We start from the raw sequence: 27,341 nt of genomic DNA on the forward strand, positions 1-27,341 counted from the left end.
TACTGTTTAACTTTTCTATTCCCTTTAGAAAAAATGGAAAAGGGGGTAGGGGATTGGGAATGGATGTTGAGATAAGAAATTCACAGTGAGTTTGCAGGTACAGGGTTGGGGAGGTAAACTACTGGGCAGTTGATATTCTGAGTGGGTAACACTGCAACATCATTAGCTCAGTTTGGGATATATTGAGCTTGAGGTATATGGTAAACTGAATCCCTGGAACCTGTGAATATTACTGTATATGGAAAAAGGGACTCTGCCAAAATGATTAAATTAAATATTGAGATGGGGAGATTATCTTGGATTATCCAGGTGGGCCCTAGATGTAATCACATGTGTCCTTATAAGAGGGAAGCACAGGGAGATTTGACTCCAGAAAAGCAATAGATGTGACAACAAGGAAGAGGTTACAGTTATGTGAGGAAGGCACCAGGGAAGGCAGACAACTTCTAGAAGCTGAAAAAGAAAACAGATTCTCCCCTCAGAGCCTCCAGAAGGAACCAAACCTAATGACACCTTGACTTTAGCCTATCGAAACTGATTTTAGACTTCTGATCTACATAACTGTAAGAGTATAAATTTGTACTGTTTTAAGCTTCTGCTTCTGTGTCAGAGCGAGAATAGGAAACTAATGCAAATTGCCTTTAAAACATCTAAGAGAGGTCAGTTAGGCAGATGGATATAAGGGTTTGGAGGTGAAAGATGAGGGCTGGGCTTGAGATATACATTTGAGTGTCATATTCAGGTGGGTCAGCACTGAAGATGTAGGAGGGCATAAGCTCCTATGACTGTCACCTACATGCTGTGCATCTTTCACCAAGGTACTTAACGTCTCTGAAACATTATTTATTGAACTTTTATTCTGTCCTGGCATCATATCAAGCTATTTACATGCACTCTCATTTCATCCTCACAACCACTTTATGAGGTAGACACCATTTTTATCTATTTACAGAAAAGGAAACCGAGGTTTAGAGAGATTAATCATGTCCAAGATCAGACAGTACATGATGCAGACTAACTCCATTCCTCTGCCTTGGCCCTTATAGCCCATGCACCAGCAGCGCTGGCACGATCTACGAGTTCGTTGTGACTCCTGAATCAAATCTGAATCTTCACAAGATCCCCAAGTTACTTATACATTGTGTAACAAGCGCTAGACTCCAGCCTGCCTCCAGAATGGGTTCCACTCAGGCAGGTGCTGCACCAAGAGCCTGGTTCGGAGTTCTAGAAGCACAGAACGTTTTTCACCTATCTTTGCTTACATCATTCTCTACCTGGAGCTAACACTTCTGTTCAGATGCCCGGATTAGGCACCTCCAGAACTCTCAGGTGCTTTTGTCTCCTGTAACTCTCGAGTTACAATGCTGTCTTCTCCGCTACGTCTCTAGTACAAAACACAGTTCTTTCTCGCCTAGGCACCCCAACGCCAGGTTCTGCCAAGCAAAGTGCAGGAAGCGCCAGAGCAGACGCCCAGCAACTATTTAAAAGGAAGTATGAAGTAGCTAACGAAACTTAACTTGTCGCCCTAAGAGACCCGCGCAGGCGCAGTCATACCCTGCCGAGCCCGAGAGAGGCCGGACGGTGAAGGGACAGTGAGCGCGAGGTTTAAACATCAGAACTCCGGAGCCCCGCGGGCCGACCGACTGAACGCATGCGCGCAGCGGCCTGGGAGCCCTCTCAGACGGCCTTCCCCGCATGCGCGGGAGCTCGGATGCGGATCCCGTTGGTTGAAAGCGCTCGGCGTTGCAGTAATGGCTGCTGCCGGACTTGCGACGGGTGGTGGAAATTGGTTTTCGGCTTTGGCGCTCGGGGTGACTCTCTTCAAATGCCTTCTCATCCCCACCTAGTAAGGGACTCGCTCCGCGGTTGGTCAAAGCGGGAATGAGAAGCGTGGATGCCCGTGGGTGGGAGGAGGAAAGGGGACTTGGAAGTCATATGGGCGCCGTTTTGCTTCCCCCTCCGCCGATTGATTGTTACTTGACCTGAGAACTAGATCATAGCCCTGATGGCTGGCTTCAGGATTGGCGCTGTCTGACTTCAGTGTTTCTAAGCCTTGGGTCCTCAACCTTAGTGCGCAGATTTAGAACACCCACCTCCACCATTCATTCAGTGGTATTTATCAGTTGCCTGCCAGCTAGGCACTAAGTCCTGGAGGTGCGGTGGTGAGAAAGACATTTCCTCTTCTTGCCCTTGATAGAATTCGTGGGGGCAGATGGACAAAAACGATAGTTTCAGATTGTGATAGGATGGATCTATGAAGGAAATAGAGTGACTACGGGTCAAGGCTTTACTCTTTTAGGAGGTGATGTTTAAGTTAAAATTTGGAGGATGAAAGAGAATAAGCAATGTAAAAAGCAGTTCAGGCATAGGAAAGAATTAAGTATGAAGGCCCTGTGGTAGGAAAGAACTCAGAGCATTCTGGGAATAGAAAGTGGCCATTGTGAGTGAAGAGCATTATGGAAGGAGAGTGGCACAGAATGAGGTGGGTAGTGGCCAGATCACACCAGGTTAGACTATTTTAAAAATGGAGGGGCAAGTCTGAAAGCATGGAAACCAGTTAGGTAGGAAGCAACCATCAAGTAATGTGTATACTGTGGGTACTCAATATTTATTAATATTAGCATCCACCATCTCTTCATCCTTCCTAACTCTTATGCAGTGATTTCTCCCTTCATTCCTTTTCTCCCTTCCCTCTAGGTCTCCCTACCCTTTCCCAATTTAGGTTTTGGTTTACTGGTATACTTTGGTTCAAGTTCTTGGTGATATTCTGTTGGATATGGAAGGAAGAGCTGTATGTATAGAGTGTACATTCATGCTGACGTGTATATGTAATTATAGAAGCAATGAAGTGTGTGTGGGTTTAGCAAAATGACTTGCAGAGACTTAGAAAAAGGAGTTGGCCAGTCAAACTTTCTGCATAAGTGAAAGTAAATAAGAAACATCTTCCTGCTTTAAAAGCAAATTGGAAAAATTGTTCTACAATGTAAGAAATTCCTTTCAAATCAGAGTGAAAGGGTTTTTGGTTTGTTTGTTTTTTTTTAGCTGTAAGTCTGTGCATTTAAAGTGATATGCTTTAGTGACTTGCTTTAGTTACTTAAGCCTAGAGACATGTCTTCAGGGTTGTTACTTTGAATACCACTCCTAGTCCAGGATTAAGAATGTACGTAGTTGTAGTTAATGCTCTGCTTCTCAAATTGTAAAACCTGGGGATGTGAGAGGGAAGCTACAGGATAAATGTAAAAGTAGTCAACAAAGTGTTAACTGCTTTTTACATACCAGGTACTGTGGCTAGGCACTACAGGAGAGGACAAACTGGATATGATCACTAACCCCCTAAAGGGTGTAGTTTTGTAGGATAACAGTTCCAGAAACAAATCAACGCAAATATGTAATTACATTACTACACTTGTGTTAAAAGCATTACAAAGGAAAAGAATGGGATTCTATAAGAGGACTAACTAGGGGGACTTACTTTAGATTGGGTGTCAGGGAAAGTCTCTGAGGAATTGACATGTAGTTGAAGGCCTGAAGACACGCCCAGTACATATCTTTTGGTAAACATAGGTAAATGCATTTCTGTTGAGTACTGTGTATGCTTAGAAATGGAATTCCTAAGTCATGAGATCAGTTTTGAATTGTGATTTTGAGGATTCCGTAGGAAATTAAGGTGACATTGTCAGCAGGAATTTGGGGATGTCTATCTCTAGAACTCAGGAAAGAGATCAAGCTTGTATTGTGGTATGGGAGTCATCATTGTACAGTTGATAATGGACGCAATAAGTATGAATAAGATTGTCCAGAACAGAGTAAATTGCATAAAAAGAGGACCAAGAACTGAACCTTGGGGAACATCGGCATTTACTTGATGAATATTGGAATGGAAAGCCATGAAAGAGACAGAGAAGGTTTTGGCTAGGAAACTCAGGAGAGTTGCCACAGCAAAGGTTGTATACAACGTTGGGAAGTGTTAATCGGGTTTTACTGCAGAACTCATAGTTGACTTTGATGAGTAGTTAACTCAGCAAAAATGTGTTGAGCCCATCCATGTATCAGGTGCTATTCAACACATGGAGGGGATGTACAGCAGTGGACAAATGGAAAAAAAAAAATTATTCCTAAGAGGGGAGAAGAGTACAGAATATGCCACCCCAAAATAAGCCTCTGGCATCAGGATTATTTGGGGCTGATTATTTGGAGAAACTGCAGACACAGGAGAAGCTCTAAAAGCAGACAAGTTACCCTTTTGTAAGGAAAAGTTACATTAGAAAGGGGCCTGTACTGGGGAGAGAGCTGTGATGGGAGATCACTTTTTCACCTCAGAGACTCAGCGGCTGGCAGAGCAACCTTGGTGCACACCAAACACCCTCTTCTGGCTTCCAGTGAATTGCCTTCGCCCCATTGGAAGGCCCAGGCCCCTGTCCCTTTCCTCAGCTCAGGGTGGTATATAAGCCTCAATCATTTGGCTGCCTTCTGAGTCTCCTATCTTTCTTACGTCTTTTGGGGCTTTCATACATGCATGTGTTATTAAAATCGGCTTTTTTTCTCCTGTTAATCTGTGTTATGTCAGTTTAATTCTTAGGCCAGCTACAGAATTTAGAAGGGTAGAAGAGAACATGTTTCTTCCCCTGCAGAGGAGATGCTTGACTATATTTGCATATAGTGAGGAATTTGGAGACATGGGAAAGGCAGGGAAGGGGCCTTTTCCCAGCTTCTCTGTCGGATGAACTCCTGCTTATCCTTGAAGATCTAGCTGGTGTGTGAAACATTTCCCAGATAATGAATTTTGTTAGAATTCTTTGTGAACAAGAATAAGTCACCTCTGAGCAATAGCCAGAGGACCTCCCTTATGAAAATGTATGGGCTTTTGATCAGCCCTTTAGACAACTCCAGGAGCCTTTTCACTTACGTATAGATCCCCAACTTTTCCAGAAAGCAGTCTGGCCTTCAGATAAGTGAGGTGTTTCAGGATTATGTAATGCCTGTTTGTGTTTTTATAGGCTCATGAGCTATGACTATATAGGAGTGTTAGTCCATTTAAAAGCATAATTTTAGAAATGTGAAATCGAGGGGTGCCTGGGTGGCTCAGTCGGTTGAGCATCCAACTCTTGATCTCAGCTGGGGTCTTGATCTCAGGGTCGAGAGTTTAAGCCCCGAGTTGGCCTCTATGGTGAGTGTGGAGCCTACTGTTAAAAAAAAGAAAGAAAGAAATGTGAAATTAACAAATGTGACAAAATCTCATTTCACTCATCTGATTGTTTTGAGTAGCCATTCTACAGATTTTGAAGTACACCGAAACTGGCTTGCTATCACTCACAGTTTGCCAGTATCACAGTGGTATTATGAGGTAAGTTTTAATTTTCACTTTTTTGGTGGCTTATCTTTTACAATGATGTGTGATATCATATAAGTATTACTGACATTAAAACACTTTTGCAAAAAAAAAGTTTTCTGTGTGATTATAGGTATAATTAATCTTCAGAAAAATTGTGCTTTTTCCTCTTCTCTGTCCTCTGGCACTATTAGGGAATCCCTTTACTTCAAAATGAGTTTCCTAAACTATACATTGGGAATTACAATATTTGCCACACCTTTTTTGAAAGAATTGGGATTGAGAAAGAGGAAAAATTGGATTCTAGACCTGGCTTTGCCACAGCATAGAAAATATATTTCATTTCTCTGAGCCTTAGTTTCTCATCTGGCACATAAGGATTTGGAATGAATTATTTCTAAGATCCTGTCTGTCCCCAGTATTTAGTGATTTATGATAATGTGATTTGTAGGCTTCTGGTAATATACAAAGCATTCTCTTCTATTATTTATAAAAACGATGTATTTTTATTTCTGGTATGAATTACTAAGTTGCATATGATATTTCATGAAAAACAGACCTCACTTCAGAAGTGCCTTGATCAGAAACAGCACTCTGCTGCAGGGAGATTTTTTTAAGACAATCTAAAGTTTTCTGTGAATTTGTTCTGCTTTTTGGGTTTTTTTTAGCCAGATCAGAATAGTCCTTAATAGCTGAAAAACAATTGACCTAAGGGACCAAGTTCCTTCTCACATAATAACACTATAAGTATTTGATAGGAATATTAAGGATCTGTAAGTAATTTCTTTAAAGTATTTCAGTTTGCATGTATGCAGACTAATTAGAAGACATCATATGTGGCATAGTGGTCAAAAGCTTGCAGACTGCCTCTGTGTGACTTTCAGCTCTGCCACCTAATGCCCATGCTGGGTGACCATGGGCACACTGCTTGACCTCTCAAAGCCTCAACATCCCTGACCATTAATGATAATAAGTATTAGAGTGAAGTGAATATAATGCTTATAATACTTAGCACAGTCTTGGAACAGAAGTGCTCAGCAAACATTATTAAGGGTTATTAATAATTAGCACTATTCATATAATGACCCTTGGACTATAAATGAAAAGGCAGCCCCTATCTCCCCTTTCTCTCTGACCAGTCCCTCTTTGTTTCTTTTGCTAACTCTTCCTCACCTGCACACCCTTTCAACAGCTGGTACTCTCTAGGGTTCTCTCCTTGTTCTTTTAATTCTGTATTTCTTTCTGGATGTTCTCCCTCCTTTACTTCTATAATTTTCACCACTGTCTCTTAGGACTCCTAAAACTCTATTTAGGCCAGCGCTATCTTCTTTATCAGTTTATTTTAGATAAAAGAGACTTATGTAAAAGATATTCTTGGGGCACCTGGCTGGCTCAGTCAGTAGCATGTGCGACTCTTAATCTCAGGGTTGTGAGTTCAAGCCCCACGTTGAGCGTGTAGAGCTTACTCTGAAAAAAGATATTCTAGTAATCGTATACTTCTTTATTCTTCCTGCTCTCCTCAAAAATAACAACAAAAGCCAACAAGGAGCAAAACTCAGTTGTGGGCAAGGCTTGACTATATGTGAGAGGAGGCTCACAGTAGGAGATAAGGCTGGAGAGGTACATGTGGTCAGGTCTGGAAGGGTCTTTCTGCCATACTAAGGAGAGTGAACATGTGAGCAGTGGACTGCTTAACTGTGACTTCTAACCTGCCTTTCTGCTCTGACTTCAGCTTAAATTGATTGGTCTACTGATTGGGAAAGACACAAAAAGACCCATAATAAATATTTATGGAATGAACACAGTTGTTTTGAATCTTCATATGAAGAGGTTGGATGTTTCTATATTTGAAGATACAGCTCTTGGAGAGAGCAAGATAGAGTCCCTCGTGTACAGCAGTGTGGTAAGCAGCCAAGAGCGTTGCAGCTAAGACCAGATACCGTGAAGCCAGCACAGGCTGACGACAGCCAGAACTGATAACCAGCAGAACCAAAAGAAGCCTGCAAAGACCCAAGACTGATTAGACTCATTTAAAAAGGGAGGACTTTTGCAGCAAATTGTCAGACTCTCCAGACATTGAATGCGGTGAAAAAAAGGTCAGCATCTGATGAGTCTGATGGTTTGCTGTAAAAGTTCTCCCTTTTTAAACGAGTCTAATCAGTCTTGGGTCTTTGCAGGCTTCTTTTGGTTCTGCTGGTTATCAGTTCTGGCTGTCGTCAGCCTGTGCTGGCTTGACGATATCTGGTCTTAGCTGCAACGCCCTTGGCTGCTTACCACACTGCTGTACATGAGTCAGTGCTTGACATGAGTCATTGCTTGACATGAGTGACTCCATCTTGCTCTCTACAGTTCTGTTGTAGTAGCTTACTGAACTAATGGATTTTGAGTCAGGAGACCCAGATTTGAGTTCCGGCTCTACCAGGTATTAGTTAAGTGGTGGAACTGTTCACTTGGGAGAAGATAATAGCTAATAGCTTCACTGGCTTCCCAAAAGCGGTTTAAGTAAGAAAATGGCCCCAGATAGAAATCCTTGAGGTCAAGAGAACCTTCAGGCCTAGATTTGGAAAGTCTTTGTGTGGGGAATAGGGATAGCATATAGAGACCCTCTGAGTGGTTTGGGATTGAGAATAGCAAAGAAAGGACAGGGACACTTTGTTTTGGAAAAATGACCATCTCCCAGGCAGTACCTGTCCCTCCCAATTTTTTTCAACGCTTCCTGGTCCCCATTTTATTTAAAGTAGTAAACGTGTCAATAAGATAAAGTAGGCATGAACCTTTTACACTTCCTATAGAGTAAGTGGCTCTTTAAGTGTAGAGTGAACTCTGACATAGAAACTGTAGCTGGGAACTGCTGATGTTAATAAAGTCCAAGTTGATGTTGACTTTCTTGGAATTACATGGAGCAGTAATTTCTCAACTTGTTTCTTTTTTTTAAGATTTTATTTGTCAGAGAGAGAGCGTACAAGTAGGGGGAGTGGCAGGCAGAGGGAGAGGCAGGCTCCCTGCTGAGCAAGGAGCCCCATGCGGGACTCCATCCCAGGACCCTGGGATCATGACCTGAGCTGAAGACAGACACCTAACCAACCGACTGAGCCACCCAGGCATCCCCTAAACTTGTTTCTTAAGTATCTATACCCTAGCAAGAAAACATTTTTGAGCATTTACTACTCAGTGTGAGTTTATTTATAAGTTATAAAAGTACTGCTTTATTAATACACTGTTAAAAATAGGCATTAAGGGCACCTGGGTGGCTCAGTTGGTTGGGCGACTGCCTTCAGCTCAGGTCATGATCCTGGAGTCCCAGGATCGAGTCCCGCATCGGGCTCCCTGCTTGGCAGGGAGTCTGCTTCTCCCTCTGACCCTCCTCCCTCTCATGCTCTCTGTCTCTCATTCTCTCTCTCTCAAATAAATAAATTTTAAAAAAAATAGGCATTAAAAAGGATGAGATTAAACGATAAAATTTTCTAATTTTTCTATCTACAGTTTAATAGCTCATCTCGTTTACAGTCCACATTGGAAACCTGGGATTAGGGAAGGAACTTTTCATGAGTGAGAGCTTAATGGGTAGGTTCATAGCTTGAGTGCCCTAGACCCAGAGCCTCTGGGTTTGCCTCTTCTGAGGCTTCTACATTTTTATACCTGCAGGGGGAGTAGTTAGGCTACTTCTTATCTGGACCTAAAGTTGTCATTTATCCTTACCACAAAGAGCTGACAAGTAGTTTATTTATTTCCTTAAATAATGTGAGTCTCTCTTAAATAAGAGTGAGTCTCTCTCACCTCATTTTATAACACAGAACAACCCTAAATAGTAGTCCCTGTGGACACCCAGTTAGTACCCAGTGAACCCTCAGTGCAATTCCAGAAGGAGAGGAGTTTGCCACTGAAAAGAGCAACAAGTGCAGAGTAGAGAGATTATTACGGTCTGAGCTCTTAGAGGTGCCAGGTACAGGTTTAGTTTTAGGGACATCCTATGGTGATAGTAATAATTTTTAAAATGATAGTAAATAATATTTATTGATATTGAGCTTGTATCTGGTTCAATGCTATATAAACAGTATTTTGTATGTGTATGTAAAATTTAATGCAATAACCCATGAGGTACGTACTGTCATCCCTGTTGTTTGGATGAGGAAACTGAGACTTAAAGAAATCTAGAAAACGTAATATCCTGAAGTTATATACTTCATTTTCATATACTCTGTATTTCACATGATCTGCATTTTCGTTTACTCATTAGTGACTGCTCATTCACTTAACTAATGATTATTTAATAATATATCAGGCACTTACTAAATGTTCAGAATACAGAAATGGCAAAGAATGGCATTTGCTCTCTTAACCTCAGTATCTCATAACCTATTGGAACAAAAGATAAATAGCATTTGTGTTGCATTTTGCCATTTATAATTGTATTTCATATGTATTATGTCAGTTAGCCCTTATAATACCTATTTTAGAAATAGGGAAATGAGTCCAAGACAGAACTTGAACCCAAGCTAGTGAATCATTTATTATGCCATAGCTCCCTTTTTATATTTAGACGAGTAGCATCATATCATTACCAAGCTTATTCTTGCAAATTTCATTAACTTCCTTTGAAATATACTTGATTCTAGTTAAGGAAATTGAAGACCATATTAAATAACTTAGGAACCAGGTTTTGGTGTTCTGCTCAGTCTTACATAGGAATTACTGTATTAATTTTGGTCATTTTTTTAAGTTTATTTTTTTTATTAATCTCTACACCACATGTGGAGCTCAAACTCACAACCCCAAAATCAGGAGTCGCACGCTTTTCTGACTGAGCCAGCCAGGCACCCCCTAGGTCATATTTTAAATGCAGTTTCATTTCATATGCTTTCTTAAAGACTAGAGAATGAGGATTTTCAATCTTTACACCCACTTTGTTTATTCAGTTATTTTAGGATACGTTCTCTCTTTGATTTTTACCACAGGCAACTTCAGAATGGACCTTGGATTACCCCCCTTTTTTTGCATGGTTTGAGTATGCCCTGTCACATATTGCCAAATATTTTGATCAAGAGATGCTGAATGTCCATAACCTGAATTACTCCAGCACAAGGACCTTGCTTTTCCAGAGATTTTCTGTCATCTTTACAGATGTACTCTTTGTGTATGCTGTCCATGAGTAAGTCTGAGAATGTCATTTTGTGTGGAAGGTGTTGAGGACATAATACAGTGTTAAGTAGTATTAACTGGTTCCTCATTTGGGGGAAACAAAATTCATATAATAACAAATGTTAGAACAGTCCCAAACTCTGTATTTGTGTTTTAAACTGTACAGGGAGTAATTACAGTAAACAGTCTAGCTGAATCGTCTGGAAGAAAATGTGGGATAAGGTGGGGTTACAAGGCAGAGGTAGAACAAGAGATTGTGAACATTGTGAAAAGTAGTCCCAAGTAGAGTTCCATCACCATTTCTCCTGCCTAGAATGGTTCCGTATGCTTTTCTTTCCTTTCCGTATGCCCCCAGAGGCTTCTATGACCTACCCTATTCTTTCGGATACACACACATACTTAGAGCACACCACACTCGTGCACACACATGCATTGTGCTGACCACCAATGGAGTTTCCATTCTAGTAAACTCAGGAAACCTTACTGAGTGCTTTTGGGTTTTGTTTCTGGATTCTTTCCTTCATGAAGACTCTTCATTAATTTTAAGTTACATTTATATTTTATATTCTTATGCTTTGTATCTCTTATTATAAATTAATTTTTAGTTGAATACACATGTATACAATGTCTTGCACAGTGACTTCCAGGTAGTAAGTTCTCAGTTACTGTTTGTTTCTATTCTATCCGAATACTTAAGCCTGCAGGTATGATTGTGACAGAGCACTAACTGTGTCCCTTCAGTGACCCTTGTCAAAAATGGATCTTTTCTCTTTGTGAGGCCCTGAACCCTTGCCCCATTCAGGGAAGAGTCCCTTGGGAATGTTTTAATCCCTGATCATTATCATGGAGTGTTTCCTATTTAACACCTTAACTTTCAGTCTGTTTTATCACCTAGCAAGAGTTGGAAAGGAAGGTGATTTGTGATGTACTCCTTTAAACTCCAAACCTTTGAATTCAAGCTCCCAGGGCAAGTGTATATGTAGGCAGAAAGAGGAGGAGTAGAATTCATTTCCATCTGCAATGTAGAGGGAACAGTTAAGTAAGATAAATTGTTGAGACCTATGTGCCAGTTTCTAGAATCAGGCACCAAGTATAGATAGTAATTTACTTAATTTTCTCTATTACCCTATAAGGTTACTGTCTGTTGATGAGGAAACAGTCTCCATGGAGGAAAAGCAGGTCACTTTTTGCTAACCCCTCTTTAATTGCATCGTTATTGTCTATTTTTTTGGCTTAGATTTCTGTTTTTAGGATTTGCCAATATTCAAATGAAAACACATTTTTAAAAATCTTTTTATAGGATTATACATCTGTGTCAAAATTTTGGAAAACAGAAATGTACACATATATACAATGCATATAAAGTAAAAATGACCCATACTTCTCCACTTACAGCTATCACTGTTAACATTTTGGTGCATATTATTTCAGCCTCTCTTCTGTGTCTGAATATAATTTTTATAAAATAAAAATAGGATCATAATTTTTGTCATCTGCTATTGTCACTTAGTAGATCTTGACCTTTAAATGATACACATTTTTAATAAATGTTTTTAGGATTATTTGGACAATCAGGAGCTATAAGTTCATGGCTCTATTTTTAATTTGAGTGATAATATATATATTTAGAGTGCTATATCATCTTGGTCTGCATTTTTTTTTTTAGTACAGTTGACACACACTGGTACATTGTTATACTAGTCTCAGGTATGGTCTGCATTTTTTACTCAAGGACTGAAATAGTGTGTGCCCTCTCAGTTTTCAAAATCCTTTTGGGTTTATGGTGGTTGTTTTTTAATTTTTCGTTTTATTAAATGAAGACTTTGTTTCAAATCAGCATAGCTGAGAAAGAGACATGGAACTGGCCCTGAGGTCTTTGTTTCTGCTGTCACCTTAAGCAGTCAAGAACAGCATGGACAGTTTATCAGGAACAGCTAGTAAAATGTATTTGAGTGTATCAGAGTATACTTTGTAATAGTATTGTGATGTTCTAATGAAGATCAAAGTTGTTTCTGCTTCCTTCCTACCGTTTCAATGTAGGTGCTGTAAATGCATTGATGGGAAAAAAGCAGGTAAAGAACTTACAGAGAAACCGAAGTTTATCCTATCAGTGTTACTGCTATGGAACTTCGGGTTGCTAATTGTGGATCGTATCCTTCCCTTACTTATTCTGATATATACTAAGTATAAGATCAATTATTTCTACAATGATGATTCTGAAGTGTGAGCTGCTTTTGAAAATGGATGTGGCATGGGTCATTGGGTTCCCCAAACTGGTTTCTATGGGTTCTCCAACTATACCAGATTCTGTTGTTAGAGCACTTTGTCTCCAAAAAGTTAATGATGTTCAAGAACCAGTTAAACCACCAGTAAGTAAAGCAATATACTGGGGTTTGTGGTTGACTGTCTTTAGATTAATACGTATATCTTAAATAGTTCTATAACACATTATTCTAAATACCTTTTCTAAGAAAGGGTCTACCTCAGTGTTGCATATGGGAACAGACAGGCCTTGATCCTTTTCTGCCATCTTGGCTTACCACATATTAACAAGCAAAGTTCTTAAATCTAGAAGGTTTGAATGAAACTAAAATCTTAATGATAGAAGCCTAATATTTTATAATTTTCATACAGGTAGCCACGTGTGAGGAAAACACCCAGACTTTGGTTCAAGTCTGACCTGGACTCAGCTCTTAGCTATGGCATCACAGTAGCTTTAGGCTATATATGGATTAATGGCTCGAGCTCTAACTTCCTCACAGGTTCATTGTGAGGCTTACTAAGTAAGGTTGTGTATAGATACTCTAAAAAAGGGGGTGCTGCATGCTAGCGGCCTTGAGTGGATTTTAGGCCCTTGCTTTCTCATCCCTAATTCTAAAAAACAGAACCAAAAAACTTGCCCTGTAGCTGCTAGGTCTTTAAGGTAGAAAAAACATTGGAAAGTTTCCTGGTTTTCTTCTTAAATGTAAATTTTTTTTATCCCCTATATAATCCTTGGCACTATATACATTTTAATTAGTCTGTCTAAGATTTGACTCTGTTTCTGAGAAACATATGTATGAGAAATCCAAATTGGGAGGAATATTTTTGTTTTTAGTTTGCCCATTAGGAAAGCATTTGCATTTTTATACTCAAAAAATCTGACACAGTTGAATTTGAATTTGGTATCCTTGCTTGTCTTTCCTTAACCTAAGCCCAGATATTCATTTCCAGTACAATGGTTTTTTATTTGGATTAATGCTACTCTCCATTGCACGATTATTTCAGGTAAATGCAAAATAGGCTGATGAGATTTTTTCCCCCCTTAGGTCTGACTTTGAGCTTATAAAGGCAACAGTATAATGGGTGAGGGGCAGACTTATTTGACCAACTGTTTTGAATTGCCAAGTGCAATAGACACTTTCATTGAGTTTTCTCACAAATCCCGTCTCCTCTTTTGATAATAACTTTCTTCCTTTTACATGTAGACTCTAAAAACTTGTTAGAGGGTAGCAGGCCTGAAAAAAACTTGAGGTGCTATATTTGGTTGGAATCTTTTTTTTTTTTTTTAAAGATTTTACTTATTTGACAGAGAGACACAGCGAGAGAGGGAACACAAGCAGGGGGAGTGGGAGAGGGAGAAGCAGGCTTCCCGCCAAGCAGGGAGCCCGATGCAGAGCTCGATCCCAGGACCCTAGGATCATGACCTGAGCCAAAGGCAGACGCTTAACAACTGAGCCACCCAGGCGCCCCGGTTGGAATCATTTATCTAGGAATGAAATCTTCAGTTTTACAATATAATAACTGATGGTAGGGTTTCACCATTAGAAGTAGGTAGCATAGTGTAACAGAAAGTATGGGATTTTGGAATCAGAAGACTTGAGTTGAAATACTGACTGACCCTAATAAACTGTATGACTCAGACAGGGCTCACACAAATGCATTGACTGCTTTGGGTTAGGTACATTATATATAGTATCTTATTGAGTAAACCTCACAACTATTCTGTGAAGTTATTATAATTATTACCCCCCCCTTTGTAGAGGAAGAAATCAGAAGTTCGGATTTCTGGACCACCCCTCTGTACTCTGGCTCAGAATCCTTGCATCGGGGTTTCAGATTCTACATGGAATTTTGATTCACAGTCAGGTTTGGGAACCATTAACCCCAAAGCAAGTCATTTAACCCCCTCAGCCTCAGTTTTTGCAGCCATAAAATGAAATGTACCCCCTTGTCACATTGTTATTTGTAAAATGGGGCTCCCCACTGGGGCGCCTGGCTGGCTCAGTTGGTTGAGCATCCAACTCTTGATCTCAGCTCAGGTCTTGATCTCAGGGTTGTGAGTTCAAGCCCCATGTTGGGCTCCACACTGGGTGCAGAGCCTACTTAAAATGGGGCTTCCTACCTCACAGGGACTTTGGAAAGATCAAATTTGATAATCTGTTTTAAAGTTCTTTGTCAACTATAAATGTCTGGATAAGTTTTTTCTTTTAACCATAAAAAGCTACATAGTACTTAGAACATAATTGGCATTCAATGATTGTTGAATAAATAAAGTTTAGCTATAGAACCAACTAGACCTTCTCTGAATTTAAATAAATTATAAAATGGGTGACAAGAGATCTGAAAGCCCCCCATTCTCTTTCCTTATCATTCCTCACTCATCTATTCTAGACCACACCCAATGAGAGAGTGAGAGAAGGAACCTGGCCTTTCAAGGTCCCTTTGGCTGTCTCCTTGATGAACCACAGGAACATTATCTCATTTGATCCCCAGATTCCTGTGAGGTAGGTAGAATTCAGATTTATTTAGTTATAGCCAACTTGGGATTTTTTTGTTTATTTGTTTTAAATCAGACCACCTTTAGTTTGTTAGGGTCAAGTACTGTGCTTGATGCCTTCAGCCTGGTAGTACTATATGTTACCTGATCTGTAACAGCAGATTTAAATGGTTCTGTGGTAGCATAACATCATATGTATTCTTTCGTACTCTCATTCCCAGCTCCTCCCTGGAAATCAATTCCAGCTGTTGTAAAACTGTAAGGGGGGGCGCCTGGGTGGCTCAGTTGGTTGAGCGACTGCCTTCGGCTCAGGTCATGATCCCAGGGTCCTGGGATCGAGTCCCACATCGGGCTCCCTGCTCTGCGGGGAGCCTGCTTCTCCCTCTCCCACTCCCCCTGCTTGTGTTCCCTCTCTCGCTGTGTCTCTCTCTGTCAAATAAATAAATAAAATCTTAAAAAAAAAAAAAACTGTAAGGGGGAGAGGGAGAGGGATTGGATTCTCTGGGCTTTAGATCTTTAAGGGGAATTTGTAATGTGTTGTTATGATGTGTCCTGTACCTCAGCGTCAAGTTTAGTATTGAATAAATACTTGTTGCGGTAATGAACTAGGCTCAGTATAAAAACTAACTGGAATCACTTGCCTGTTTCACCTTATATTGCATGTAGAATATTTGCCCGAATTTCAAAAACTTTTTATTATAGCAAATTTAAATCATATACAAAAGTAGAGAAAATAGTACAGTGATCTACACACACACACACACACACACAATTATTTTTAAACACATCGCAGATGTAGTATTTCATTCAGTAGTTCAGAATATATATTTTAAAATATGTATTTTTGTTGGTATATCTTACACCTGTAATGGATTGTTTAAATTATTATTTTTTTTTATTGAGACATACTGGACAGTATTCTATTAGCTCTAGGTGTACAGCGTAGTGATTCGGCAACTCTATACCTTACGCTATTCTGACCAGAAGTGCGGCTCCCATCTGTCACCATACAACATTATTACAGCACCACTGACTATATTCTCTATGCTGTACCTTTTACTACCATGACTTACTCATTCTTTTTTTAATTTTAAACATTTTTTAATTTAAATTCAATCAATTAAAATGTAATGTAGTATTGGTTTCAGAGGTAGATAGAGGTCAGTGATTCATCATTCTTCTATAACACCCAGTGCTCATTACATCACGTGCCCTCCTTAATGTCCATCACCCAGTTACCCTATCCCCCCACCCACCTCCCCTCCAGCAACCCTCAGTTTGTTTCCTATGATTAAGAGTCTCCTGTGGTTTGTCTCCCTCTCTGGCTTCGTCTTGTTTCATTTTTTCCTCTCTTCCCCTGTGATCCTCTGTTAAAATATGTATTTTTTTAATTGTGGTCAAATACACATAAAATTAACTATCTTAACCATTTTTGAGTGTATAGTCCAGTATTTTTTTTTTAAAGATTTTATTTATTTATTTGAGAGAGAGAATGAGAGAGAGAGAGCGCATGAGAGGGGGGAGGGTCAGAGGGAGAAGCAGACTCCCTGCTGAGCAGGGAGCCTGATGCGGGACTCGATCCTGGGACTCCAGGATCATGACCTGAGCCGAAGGCAGTCGCTTAACCAACTGAGCCACCCAGACGCCCCTATAGTCCAGTATTGTTAAATATATTCACAATCTCCAGTGTCTTTTTTTATTTTTTAATAATCTTAATTTTTAAAAATAGTTTTAGATTTATGGAAAAGTTGCAAAGATAGTGCAGAGAGTTCCTGTGCCCCTCACCCACTTTCCCCTAATGTTACCATTTTATATAAAACTATGATACTTTCATCAAGACTAAAAAACCGTATTGTACACCTGAAACTAATATAACACTGTATGTTAACTGGAATTAAAATTAAAACTTAAAAAAAAAAAAGACTGAAAAACCAACATTGGTACATTCAGATGTCACCAGTTTTTCCACTAATGTTCTTTTTCTTTCCAGGATCCAACCAGGATACTACATTACTACATTTAGTTTACCCTGAATTTTAAAGTGATATTTCCCTTTTAAATCTCCTAGAAAAGGTATATGGAAGGAGCATTTCTCTTTGCTGTTCTTCTACACTTCAAGCACATCTACCTCTACGTAGCACCAGCTTATGGTATATACCTGCTACGATCTTACTGTTTCACTGCAAATAAACCAGGCAAGTTTCAGTGATAAAAGCAAAACCTTTATTTTATTTTTCTTTGGCTTGGCAGTTTGCCTCATGAGAGGATTTTATGAGGCACAACAGATACCGCTCGACTATTTTTTTTTTTTTTTAAGATTATTTATTTATTTGACAGAGCGGGAGAGCACAAGTAGGGAGAGTGGCAGAGGGAGAGGCAGAGGCAGATTTCCCACTGAGCAGGGATCCCAATGTGGGGCTGGATCCCAGGACCCCAGGATTACCACCTGAGCCGAAGGCAGACGTTTAACCAACTGAGCCACCTAGGCATCCCTGAGATACCTCTCAACTATTGATCCTACAAACCCTTTACCCATTCTGACTTTTCTTTGTGCTCTTGCCACATCGTAAAGATGGTGTACCGTCGGGATACTTCTAGATTTAGCACATTGTATTAAGTTATCCATGGTTGTCCATGCTCCTAGTAATGGTAATGTTGCTTTTCTGTAGATGGGTCCATCCGATGGAACAGTTTCAGCTTTGTCCGTCTTATTTCCCTGGGACTGATTGTTTTCCTAGTTTCCGCTCTTTCATTGGGTCCTTTCCTAGCCTTGGTAAGTCTTATTTTTTTTAATAAAGTAGTATGTGTTTTTTGTTGTTGCTGCTGCTGTTGTTTAGGAAAAAAAATAATAAAACCAAAAATGTATAAAATAAGCAAAACTACTTTTTTCTTACTCCTCCCCAATGTGACTCCCCAAAAATAGAATGGTATTCTTTCCAACATTTTTGTTCATAGTCAGATACGTATGTGTGTATTTATATGTTTATATGTCTCTCACACACATAGACACACACACTCAGAATCGATAATCATTGTTCACAGATTTCCGTATTTGCTAATTTGCCTAGTTGCTATAATTTATTTGTAACCCCCAAATCGGTACTCGTGGTGTTTTCACAGTCATTCACTGACAGCAAACATTCAAAGTGCCTAGAATATTACGCATGTTCAACAGATATTTTTAAAAATTGTTCCCTTCTTCCCATACCCTGAATTCCACTAATTAATCTTAATTCCTGCTAAAACTGAAAAGCATCGCATCTTTTGTAAAGTCTTCCTTGGGGTCACCTTCTCGTCAGTAGACTTGGATAAGCTGCACTCTGTGTCCTCCTTTGCACCATAAATTCTTCCCTTATTATGCTTCTCTCATAACAGCACGGGACTGGTATTCAGAGTATCTTGTCCCCCTCAACAGATGAGGTTAGACAAGAGGAGGTTCTGACAACTGCTCAGGATCACACAACTACTTGAAGGAACAAAGACTGGAACTCAGACCTCATAACTTTCCACACCCCATGTCACATAGTTCCCTGGTTCTCTTTTTGAGTCTGGAAAAGATTGGTCACTGTTGAATCTCTTTTCTACAGAACCAGCTGCCTCAAGTCTTGTCCCGACTCTTCCCTTTCAAGAGGGGCCTCTGCCATGCATATTGGGCTCCAAACTTCTGGGCTTTGTACAATGCTTTGGACAAAGTGCTCTCCGTCATTGGTATAGTAGCAAGCCTTCTTACTTAGACAATGAATTTGGAAAGGATGAGTCACATTGGAAAATGGAAAACACTGCTTTGTGTTTGGAATGTGTTTGGAATGTGGCTGAAGTGTTTGTTCTGCAGCTGTGCATTCCAGCTTTCAGAATGAACGGGGGAGCAGCTCTAAGAACTAAGATCTTCAGGGCAGTAGACAGACTATGCTCCTTACGAAAGCTGTTTGTGGCCATGACCTTGTTGATCCTTTCCTTGGGAAAAAAATGAGAGTAAGATGTTATTCGGCAGTTAATCCTGCTTTTAAACTTAGTATGTGCAGAAGGAAAGAAGAATGTATCAGTTGTGACTCTCGGTGTTAAACCAGTAAGGAAAATGATAGCCATATATGAGATGAGAAGAAATGGGAAACCTAGGCTAGGCTTTTAAGTTTGGGTTGTGATTTAAAAAAAAAAAAAAATTAAGATGGTCCTACTGAAAATAATTCATTCTAGAATAACTCACAGTAGTTTGTGAATATAGCCTAGCTTGATGGGAAATGGTAGGATCAAGAGAAAGGTCGGCAAACTTTGTCTCGAGTGGGCCAGATAGTAAGTAGGTTAGGTTTTGCGGACCACATAAAATCTTTTTGTTTGTTTTACAACCTTGAAAAATATAAAAACTCTTCATAGCTTTGGGTCTGTACAAAAGTAAGTCACAGGCTGGAGATTTGGCCCTCAGGCTAGACTTTGCCAACCCCTGATCTAGAGTCTGATGCGTTGGTTGGAGGCCCACCTACATAAATTACTGGCCATGGCACTGATCAAGTCACTTGACTCTTCTAATGATTATAATTAGGGGATAATATAAGTGACTGTACCCATGCGCCATGTCACAAGAAACACACAGTAATAAAGAAATGCTAGGTTGTTAGTAGCAGGGGCCTTTGGAGCCAAACAGACCTGGGTTTAATTCTACCACTTACCACTTGTATGACTTTGGACAAGTTACACATCTCTCTGTGCCTCAGGGGCCTGAAAGTAATGGCTACAAAACTCTTGGCACATGATAGCCGCCATTACTGTTTTTGGTACATACTTGTAGGAAATCATAATGTGATATTATCCCTCACCCACTGTGAATCCAGCCTTGATGTACCTGGATCCTTACAAGGAATTTCTTAGCATTTATATTTCAGAAACCTTAATCAACCAGCATGGTATGAGATTCAAGGGCCAATTTCCTTGTCTGAGTCAGGAAACTATGCTGTACCTTGTCTTTTATATCTGTCTCCTCAAAGATGTCTTACCTGGAAAGTCAGTGGCAGGAAGGTAGTTACTAGCTTTAAGAGAGAATCATCAGACTGAAGGGAAAAGGAAAGAGGTTAATGAATACAAAATATTTTGGTATTCCCTATTCCAATGCAAACAGCTGCTTTGCATTGTGTAATCTGAAGACCAGAGGCATTTTAGGTAGAATAGTACAGAATTTAGTCATATATCTTGACCTTGAAGCAGGAATAAGATTTAGTAGCTTTTTTCTTTTTTCTCAAGGAGTTGGTTGGTAAAATATGGTGTGCTATCGATAAAAACAAAACAAAATATCTACTTATTCTGTAGGTTTAGAATTGAAACTTCTTGATCCCAACAAAATTCCCAAGGCCTCAATGACAAGTGGTTTGGTTCAGCAGTTCCAACACACAGTCCTTCCTTCAGTGACTCCCATGGCCACCCTCATCTGCACTCTGATGGCCATATTGGTAAGAATTCACCCACGGTACCCATTTCTTGAGTTTTCTCTGCTTTTCTTATGTATGGCTGGTTAATTTCAGCTTTCAAGTTTTTCCAACCATAGGACAGATACCATGGCTGTGATCCTGTTGCAGATTGAGGTATTTCATAGCAATTCTTAGAGTAACTTTGAACACCTTAAGGAAAGATTTACCAGTAAAACCTCTGTGAGAAAGATCCCTCACTGCAGCTGTCAGATCATCTGTTCACCCTCAGATGAGGACAAAAGAAAAGCCTAGGGAGGAGGGGCAAGGACTGCACTGGGGAGAAAAAGAGAAATGTGTGTAGTGGGGACATCCGGGTTTCTGCTATTGTTTTCATCCATGGCTAACTAGTCAAAAATCCAAAGTTGTCTGGACTGCATGGATATTTTTGTCTTGATGATGACCGTGAGTTAAGAGAGTCAACAATAGCTGTTTGAGCATCAAACATTGAATCTAACATGAGTCAGATGCTGTTAGAGGCTTCATTCATAGCTGTTTTTATGTTAGCGAACACATGCTCTCAATTTCATGATATAATTTTAGTGGTATTCAGTATAAATAACTCAGTCCTACCTATAATTACACTCAGCTTTAATTTTGGTTTCTAAATGATCAAGCCCAGCAAGACACCTGACCCCGCTTAATTAAATGGCAGTAATGGTAGGTAATTAAGCTCTGCTGGCCTGCTTGTTCCCATGTTCTAACTAAGGTAAAAACTTTTTTTAAAATCTCAGCCTCGTAAGCTACATGTAGAAGGCCATAGTTTTATTATTTTTTTTAAGTTTTTTTTTTTTTTTTTAGGATTTTATCTACCCATTTGACAGAGAGAGAGATAGAGAGAGCACAAGCAGGGGGAGTGGCAGGCAGAGGGAGAGGGAGAAGCAGGCTTCCTGCCGAGCAAGGAGCTTGATTGGGATCATGACCTGAGCTGAAGGCAGACACTTAACGGACTGAGCCACCCAGGCACCCCCATAGTTTTATTATAAATTACACTCCAGCCCACGAAGCTAGGTACGTCTTTATTAATATGGCAAAATCTAATTTATTATTAGCCCCAAAATGTTTATGGACTTTTGTAGTTAGACCTAATGGGTTCAGTGACTGCTAATTAACTAATTCTGAAGATGTAATAAGGGGTTTTACTGGATATCCTAGAACTTAATTTTATCATTTATTATTAATTCTGATGAACAGAATTACTTTAATGACTTAAATATGTATTTCCAAAAACCTTTTTTTCTGAGTAGTTTTTTTTTTATAACTTCTGTTGGAATGTTCACAAAGTGATGAATTATCCCAGTTTAATGGAGAATAGCCTAAGATCTACGGTTTTTCAGAGATGATATAAATTGTATTTGTCTGAACAATGTTTCTGTAAAGCCTATTTTGAATGATATTGAGGTTTTATCTTTGCCTGTTGTTTCTAGCCCTCTGTTTTCTGTCTTTGGTTTAAACCTCAAGGGCCTAGAGGCTTTCTCCGATGTCTAATTCTGTGTGCCTTGAGCTCCTTCCTGTTTGGGTGGCACGTCCATGAAAAAGCCATACTCCTCGCAGTTCTCCCAATGAGGTAAGCAGATAACTCAGTCAGCTGGCGTTTATGGCAGATTTCCCAATGACCCTACTGTTTTCTGTTTGATCTGTCCCTTCTTGACATGTCCCGTGGGATAGGCAAAGGCAAAGATATACAGGAACAAATTTATACTAGGACAGGACAGGAATTTTTAACTTGCGATCCCTGGACCTGTGAAATTGCACGTATTGTTTCTGCATTTTTTTGTTAAGGGGTACTGTAGTAATGAAGAACCATGATACCAGGCTGTTAGATCTGGATATTGAATGGCAGCATAGTATAGAAAAGTGTGGGCTTTGGTGTAATCACATCTGTGAAAACACGGTTCCAGTTTCTTGTTAAGTGTTATTAGTCAAAGTCAGCATGGAGTCCATAATGGAATAAAATCTAATGTTTGTATAGCACGTCACATTTTGCAGAACTATTCTGGGGGTTTTGGGGGGGGTATTTTGGGGTTTTTTTGTTTGCATTTTTTTTGAGCCTCACAAAAACCTTTAAGGTAATTAGGATAAGTGGGTATCATCCCCTGTCTTAACATCTGCAGAAACTGGGGCTCAGAGAGTTTAAGTGACTTACCCAAAGCCACACAGCTAGCAAATAGCACAGTTAGGACTGAAACCTGATGTTATTGCTGATTCCCTCGATCTTTCACTGTACCATGCTTAAAAAAAAAAAAAAAAACTAAATGTAATAGTGTCCATTCTGTATAAAATTAAAGCCTGATAGATGATAATAGAACTTGAGATGTTTCTTAAATCCTGAGAGAAATCATTTAAGCTCTGAAGGAACCATAAGCAAATTTGTCACATCAGTATACCGCTTGACTGGATTCATTCAGCAACGTGGAGTTTCCAAATTAAGAAATATAGCAAAACTTCTAATGTCTTTGGTTAGAATTCATACTAAGCACCATCAGGCACAGGGCACCACCCAAGAGAAGAGCTATAGGGTTGGAAACTCCTAAGTACTGTTTCCCTGGCTACCACCACTAGGCAGCTCCCAATCCGACAACATCCCTTTCTCTGGAGACGGCATTACTTAGGGAAGCAAGACTCTTTTTGAATACTCCCCAGTTCAGTGTGGTACATTCTTCTATCAGTTGCTTAAATTTTCCCACTAAATTAATATTCTCAATTGAATTGGACTTGCAGCAAAGATCAGTATGTTATCTTATGCTTAAGCCAGTTCTAGATGCAGTTTATTCAAGCTATCTGTAGTGCAAGTTTCAGTTGTTGTTTTAAGGAATTATTATAAGAATTTTTATTTTTAGCCTTCTGTCTGTGGGAAAAGCAGGAGATGCTTCAATTTTTCTGATTCTGACCACAACAGGACATTATTCCCTCTTCCCTCTGCTCTTCACTGCACCAGGTAAACAGCTTTTTTAATTAAGTAAGTAATTTATTTATTTATTTATTTAGAGAGAGAGAGATTTGATTGCCATGCCCTTTTCATCAGGGCCTAGAGATCAATACTATCTGAGTTAAACAACCTTAAAATCTCTTGGAAGAAGAGAGCTCATCCATTATCTTAAATAAAACCCCTACTTTGTCACGTTATCCTCAGTATCTTTAGATGTCACAAAAATGCACTGTTAAGCTCAAAAAGCTTTGCTAGCACTATATAGCTGTGTCAATGTGCTTATTATATTGCCTTAAGTATCACAGATCATTTTCTTACCAACTGAATTATCATCTGTATTTTTTCTTTATTCTTTTAACAGAACTTCCCATTAAAATCTTACTCATGTTACTATTTACCATCTATAGTATTTCCTCACTGAAGACTCTCTTCAGGTAATCCAAAAAAGTATATTTAAAATTATGTTTGCTCTTGTGAAATGTTTACTCCTAAATGGTCAGCTAAGCCTTTAAAAAATATTTTTTAAGTTGTAACAGTAATAGAACAGCATTACAAAAAATTGGCAAATTTTTTTTAGGGAGAGATTACCCATAATCCTATTACTCTGACATGACAACATAGTTCATGTCTTTATTTTGAGGGAATATTTGAGGAGGGACTACCTAGCTTAAATTAAAACCTTATATGAAAACTAAAAATTGGAATGTAAAATATACAGTATGAGTAAAACCATGTAAATATAGATGCATAAATACATGTAAAATACATGTAAAAATTCTTGTTATAGAATTATGGGTGGAATTTTTTTCTCTTTTAAACTTAATATAACATTACCTGTATAATTTTTTTTTTAAGATTTTATTTATTATTTGAGAGAGAGCATGCATGAGCAGGGAGAGGGGCAGAAGGGGAAGGAGAGAATCTCAAGCCAACTCTCTGCCCAGCGCAGAGCCTGACACTGGGCTCAGTCTCACCACCCTGAGATCCTGACCTGAGCTGAAACCAAGAGTTGGAGGCTTAACCAACTGAGCCTCTCAGGTGTATAATTTTTTAAAGCTTCCCTATGATTCATATCTGATTGTGTCCATGAGCCTCATATACTTAATTATATTAAAATTCAGTTATTACCATATGACCCAGCAATTGGACTCTTAGGCGTATACCCAAAAGAACTGAAAACAGCAGGGCGCCTGGGTGGTTCAGTCTGTTAAGTGTCTGCCTTCAGCTCAGGTCATGATCCAGGGTCCTGGGTTCGAGCTCCGCATCAGGCTCCCTGCTCAGCAGGGGGCCTGCTTCTCCCTCTCCCTCTGCTCCCCTGCTCCTGCTCTCTTTCTCTCTCAAATAAATAAGTAAAAAATCTTAAAACAAAAAACTGAAAACAGGGACTCAGATACTTGTACACCAGTGTTCATTGCAGCATTATCCTGCAGCATCATCCACAGTAGTGGACAGAGATTGTATGAACTATCTAGAATAGGCAAATTCCCAGAGACAAAAAGTAAATTAGAGGTTACAGAGTAGGGGTGGGGGAGGAGGACTGGGCAGTGATTATTGCTTAATGTTTCCAGAGATTCTGTTGGGGTGATGACAATGTTTTGAAAGTGGATAGTGGTAACGGTAGCACCACTTTGTCAATCTACTTAATGGTCCTTCCCCTTCTGCCCCTAATGGTCCTAACTTTAAAAATGGTTAAATAGCAAATTGTATGTGATTTTATCAAAACAAAAACATTTTACAAACCATCAATTGATATTGTTTACCATATTCTGTCTCCAGTATCACAACATCCAACTGCCTTTCCTCCTCCAGACGCACAGCTGATTCTCTCGCCAGGTGACGGTGTAGGTGGATGATGATTGGCTGAATTTGGATCGTGGAGATAATGCAGTGCCATATCATTATCAGTTTTTTCTAAATGTGAAATTTAATGCACTCTTTTGACTCTAGCTTTGACTGCTCTTCACATCAGGACAGTGCAAGTGGGAAGCTTTAGCTGAGAAATGTTTGCTACACCAAAATGACGTGTTTAAAATCAGACTTTTCTCTCCTTTTTTTCTTCAGAAAAGAAAAGCCTCTTTTTAATTGGATGGAAACTTTCTACCTCCTTGGCCTGGGGCCTCTGGAAGTCTTCTGTGAGTTTGTATTCCCTTTCACCTCCTGGAAGCTGAAGTACCCCTTTATCCCTTTGTTACTGACCTCAGTGTATTGTGCAGTGGGCATCACATATGCTTGGTTCAGACTGTATGTTTCAGTATTAACTGACCCTCCTATCCGCAAGACAAAGAAACAATGAATAAAGGAACTGCTTGGATGTATTCCAAACAATTATTTCATGGGAAATTAATCAGAACTTGAAGAAAGTTGCTGGTGGCATGAACCATTCATTTCAGTTGTTCTGTTTGGAGGACCATTCTTCTAAACTTGGCCTTGTCCAGCCTAGCAACCTGATTGTCACCATGGTGAGAAGCCATTTGTCCTCCAAAAGCAATGAAACACATTTGAAACAAATCTCGCCTTGCCCTGTTAAAATTGTCTGAGATCATTGGACTGCTGTGCTTGCTCAAGGCAAGCAGGGAGTCTACCAACGGCATGATTATTTGTAGCCTGTGATGACCATGGTCAGGCTGTAAAGCATAATTAGAATCATGTGCTAAGGGAAATGTAAATAAAATGCTGTTTTGTATTTCTGGACAAAAATGTTTTGGATCATTACCAGCTTCTACACTTTCCTGTTGGTGTGCACGCAAGCACATGGTATGCTGTCCCTATTCTATAAATCTTGTTCCAGGAGATTTTTTTTTTTCCACTGGAATCATACAATGACAATACTCACAAAGCCAGGGGGGGAATGTTTAATGAACTGGTTTGGCCTGTCAGCAGAGGCTATAAACCACATCTACGCCTGCATTTAGTTAAGGACATCTTGTCCAGTTCATTTATTCTAACAGCAAGCAGTTAGTTTTTGATAAGGCTGCCACTTCTTAAACTTTTCTCATGTGAACAAACTTAAGTGGTTTTTTAGTGGTTTTTGCAGCCTGGCCTTCTGTAAGAGTATTTCATACACACTTTTTATCCAGGACCTCAGTCTGCCTAATACCTACTGCACGCTCAAATTCAGCCAACATTTATCTAGCCAACACCAGGAACTTTCACACATTTTCTTTACCCGTTATCCCTTAGAAGAGCAGAGTCCAAAGCCAATGGCAGCCTGGGATGCTAATCCAGCTATGTGCCATCCCTTAAATTCACTCAACTCTCTGAGACTTCCTTTGAGTCTCATTGAAGAGATAAAGATAGGAATTTTGCCAAAGGGGGAGAGAAGCATAGCTCCTATGGCCTGTTTTCCTCACCACAGTCCCCCTCGCACTCTGGGTTCCAGCTGTCCTAACTGAAAATTGCCAGAGTGCCATGCTATAGTGTACCTCTGCTTTCTTTCATTCATTCTGCTTCCTCTTTCTGTCTCTCGGCTGACTTTTCTACCCTGTCATCTGATTGTACATACTTCAAGAGCAAACATAACTGCTACCAGATCTATGAATATACAGGTAGTACAGTGTAGTGATTAAGAGTAGGAACGCTGACTTAAAATCCTGCCTCCAGGGGCACCTGGGTGGCTCAGTCGTTAAGCGTCTGCCTTCAGCTCAGGTCATGATCCCAGGGTCCTGGGATCGAGCCCCGCATCGGGCTCCCTGCTCAGCAGGAAGTCTGCTTCTCCCTCTGCCACTCCCCCTG

At 39.8% G+C, this 27,341-nt stretch overlaps 1 protein-coding gene and 1 long non-coding RNA gene across 14 annotated transcripts in view; one reads left to right on the forward strand and one right to left on the reverse strand.

Moving 5' to 3' along the window:
* Positions 1-1,651: 1,651 nt before the first annotated feature.
* On the forward strand, positions 1,652-25,990 carry ALG8 (ALG8 alpha-1,3-glucosyltransferase). Of its 11 annotated transcripts, none has more exons than XM_064576864.1 (13): positions 1,668-1,846; positions 5,266-5,344; positions 10,285-10,478; positions 12,509-12,618; positions 13,668-13,735; positions 17,296-17,422; positions 17,897-18,000; positions 18,815-18,935; positions 20,567-20,665; positions 22,142-22,247; positions 23,521-23,618; positions 23,971-24,043; positions 25,671-25,990. In XM_064576864.1, exons 1-13 carry the CDS (start codon positions 1,752-1,754, stop codon positions 25,900-25,902), a joined length of 1,506 nt encoding a protein of 501 aa, XP_064432934.1. In that variant the 5' UTR covers positions 1,668-1,751; the 3' UTR covers positions 25,903-25,990. The 11 variants fall into 11 exon arrangements, with proteins under 11 accessions (XP_064432926.1, XP_064432925.1, XP_064432935.1 ...); XM_045894505.3 differs by having other exon boundaries at positions 1,677-1,846; positions 20,526-20,665; positions 22,108-22,247; XM_064576855.1 differs by lacking the exon at positions 5,266-5,344 and having other exon boundaries at positions 1,661-1,846; positions 20,526-20,665; positions 22,108-22,247.
* The window catches only part of LOC129046362 (uncharacterized), a 31,312-nt gene continuing 8,912 nt past the window's right edge, over positions 4,942-27,341 (reverse strand). For 2 of the 3 annotated variants that reach the window (XR_010406965.1, XR_010406962.1), the window contains exon 4: positions 4,942-5,183. This is a non-coding gene — a long non-coding RNA (uncharacterized LOC129046362). The remainder of the gene's footprint in view (positions 5,184-27,341) is intronic. The other variant, XR_010406964.1, reaches the window with a different exon arrangement.

Source organism: Mirounga angustirostris, unplaced genomic scaffold (genome assembly GCF_029215605.1).
Source record: "Mirounga angustirostris isolate CCGP_5_RB_7025 unplaced genomic scaffold, mMirAng1.0.hap1 SCAF_13, whole genome shotgun sequence".
Taxonomy (NCBI): Eukaryota; Metazoa; Chordata; class Mammalia; order Carnivora; family Phocidae; genus Mirounga; species Mirounga angustirostris.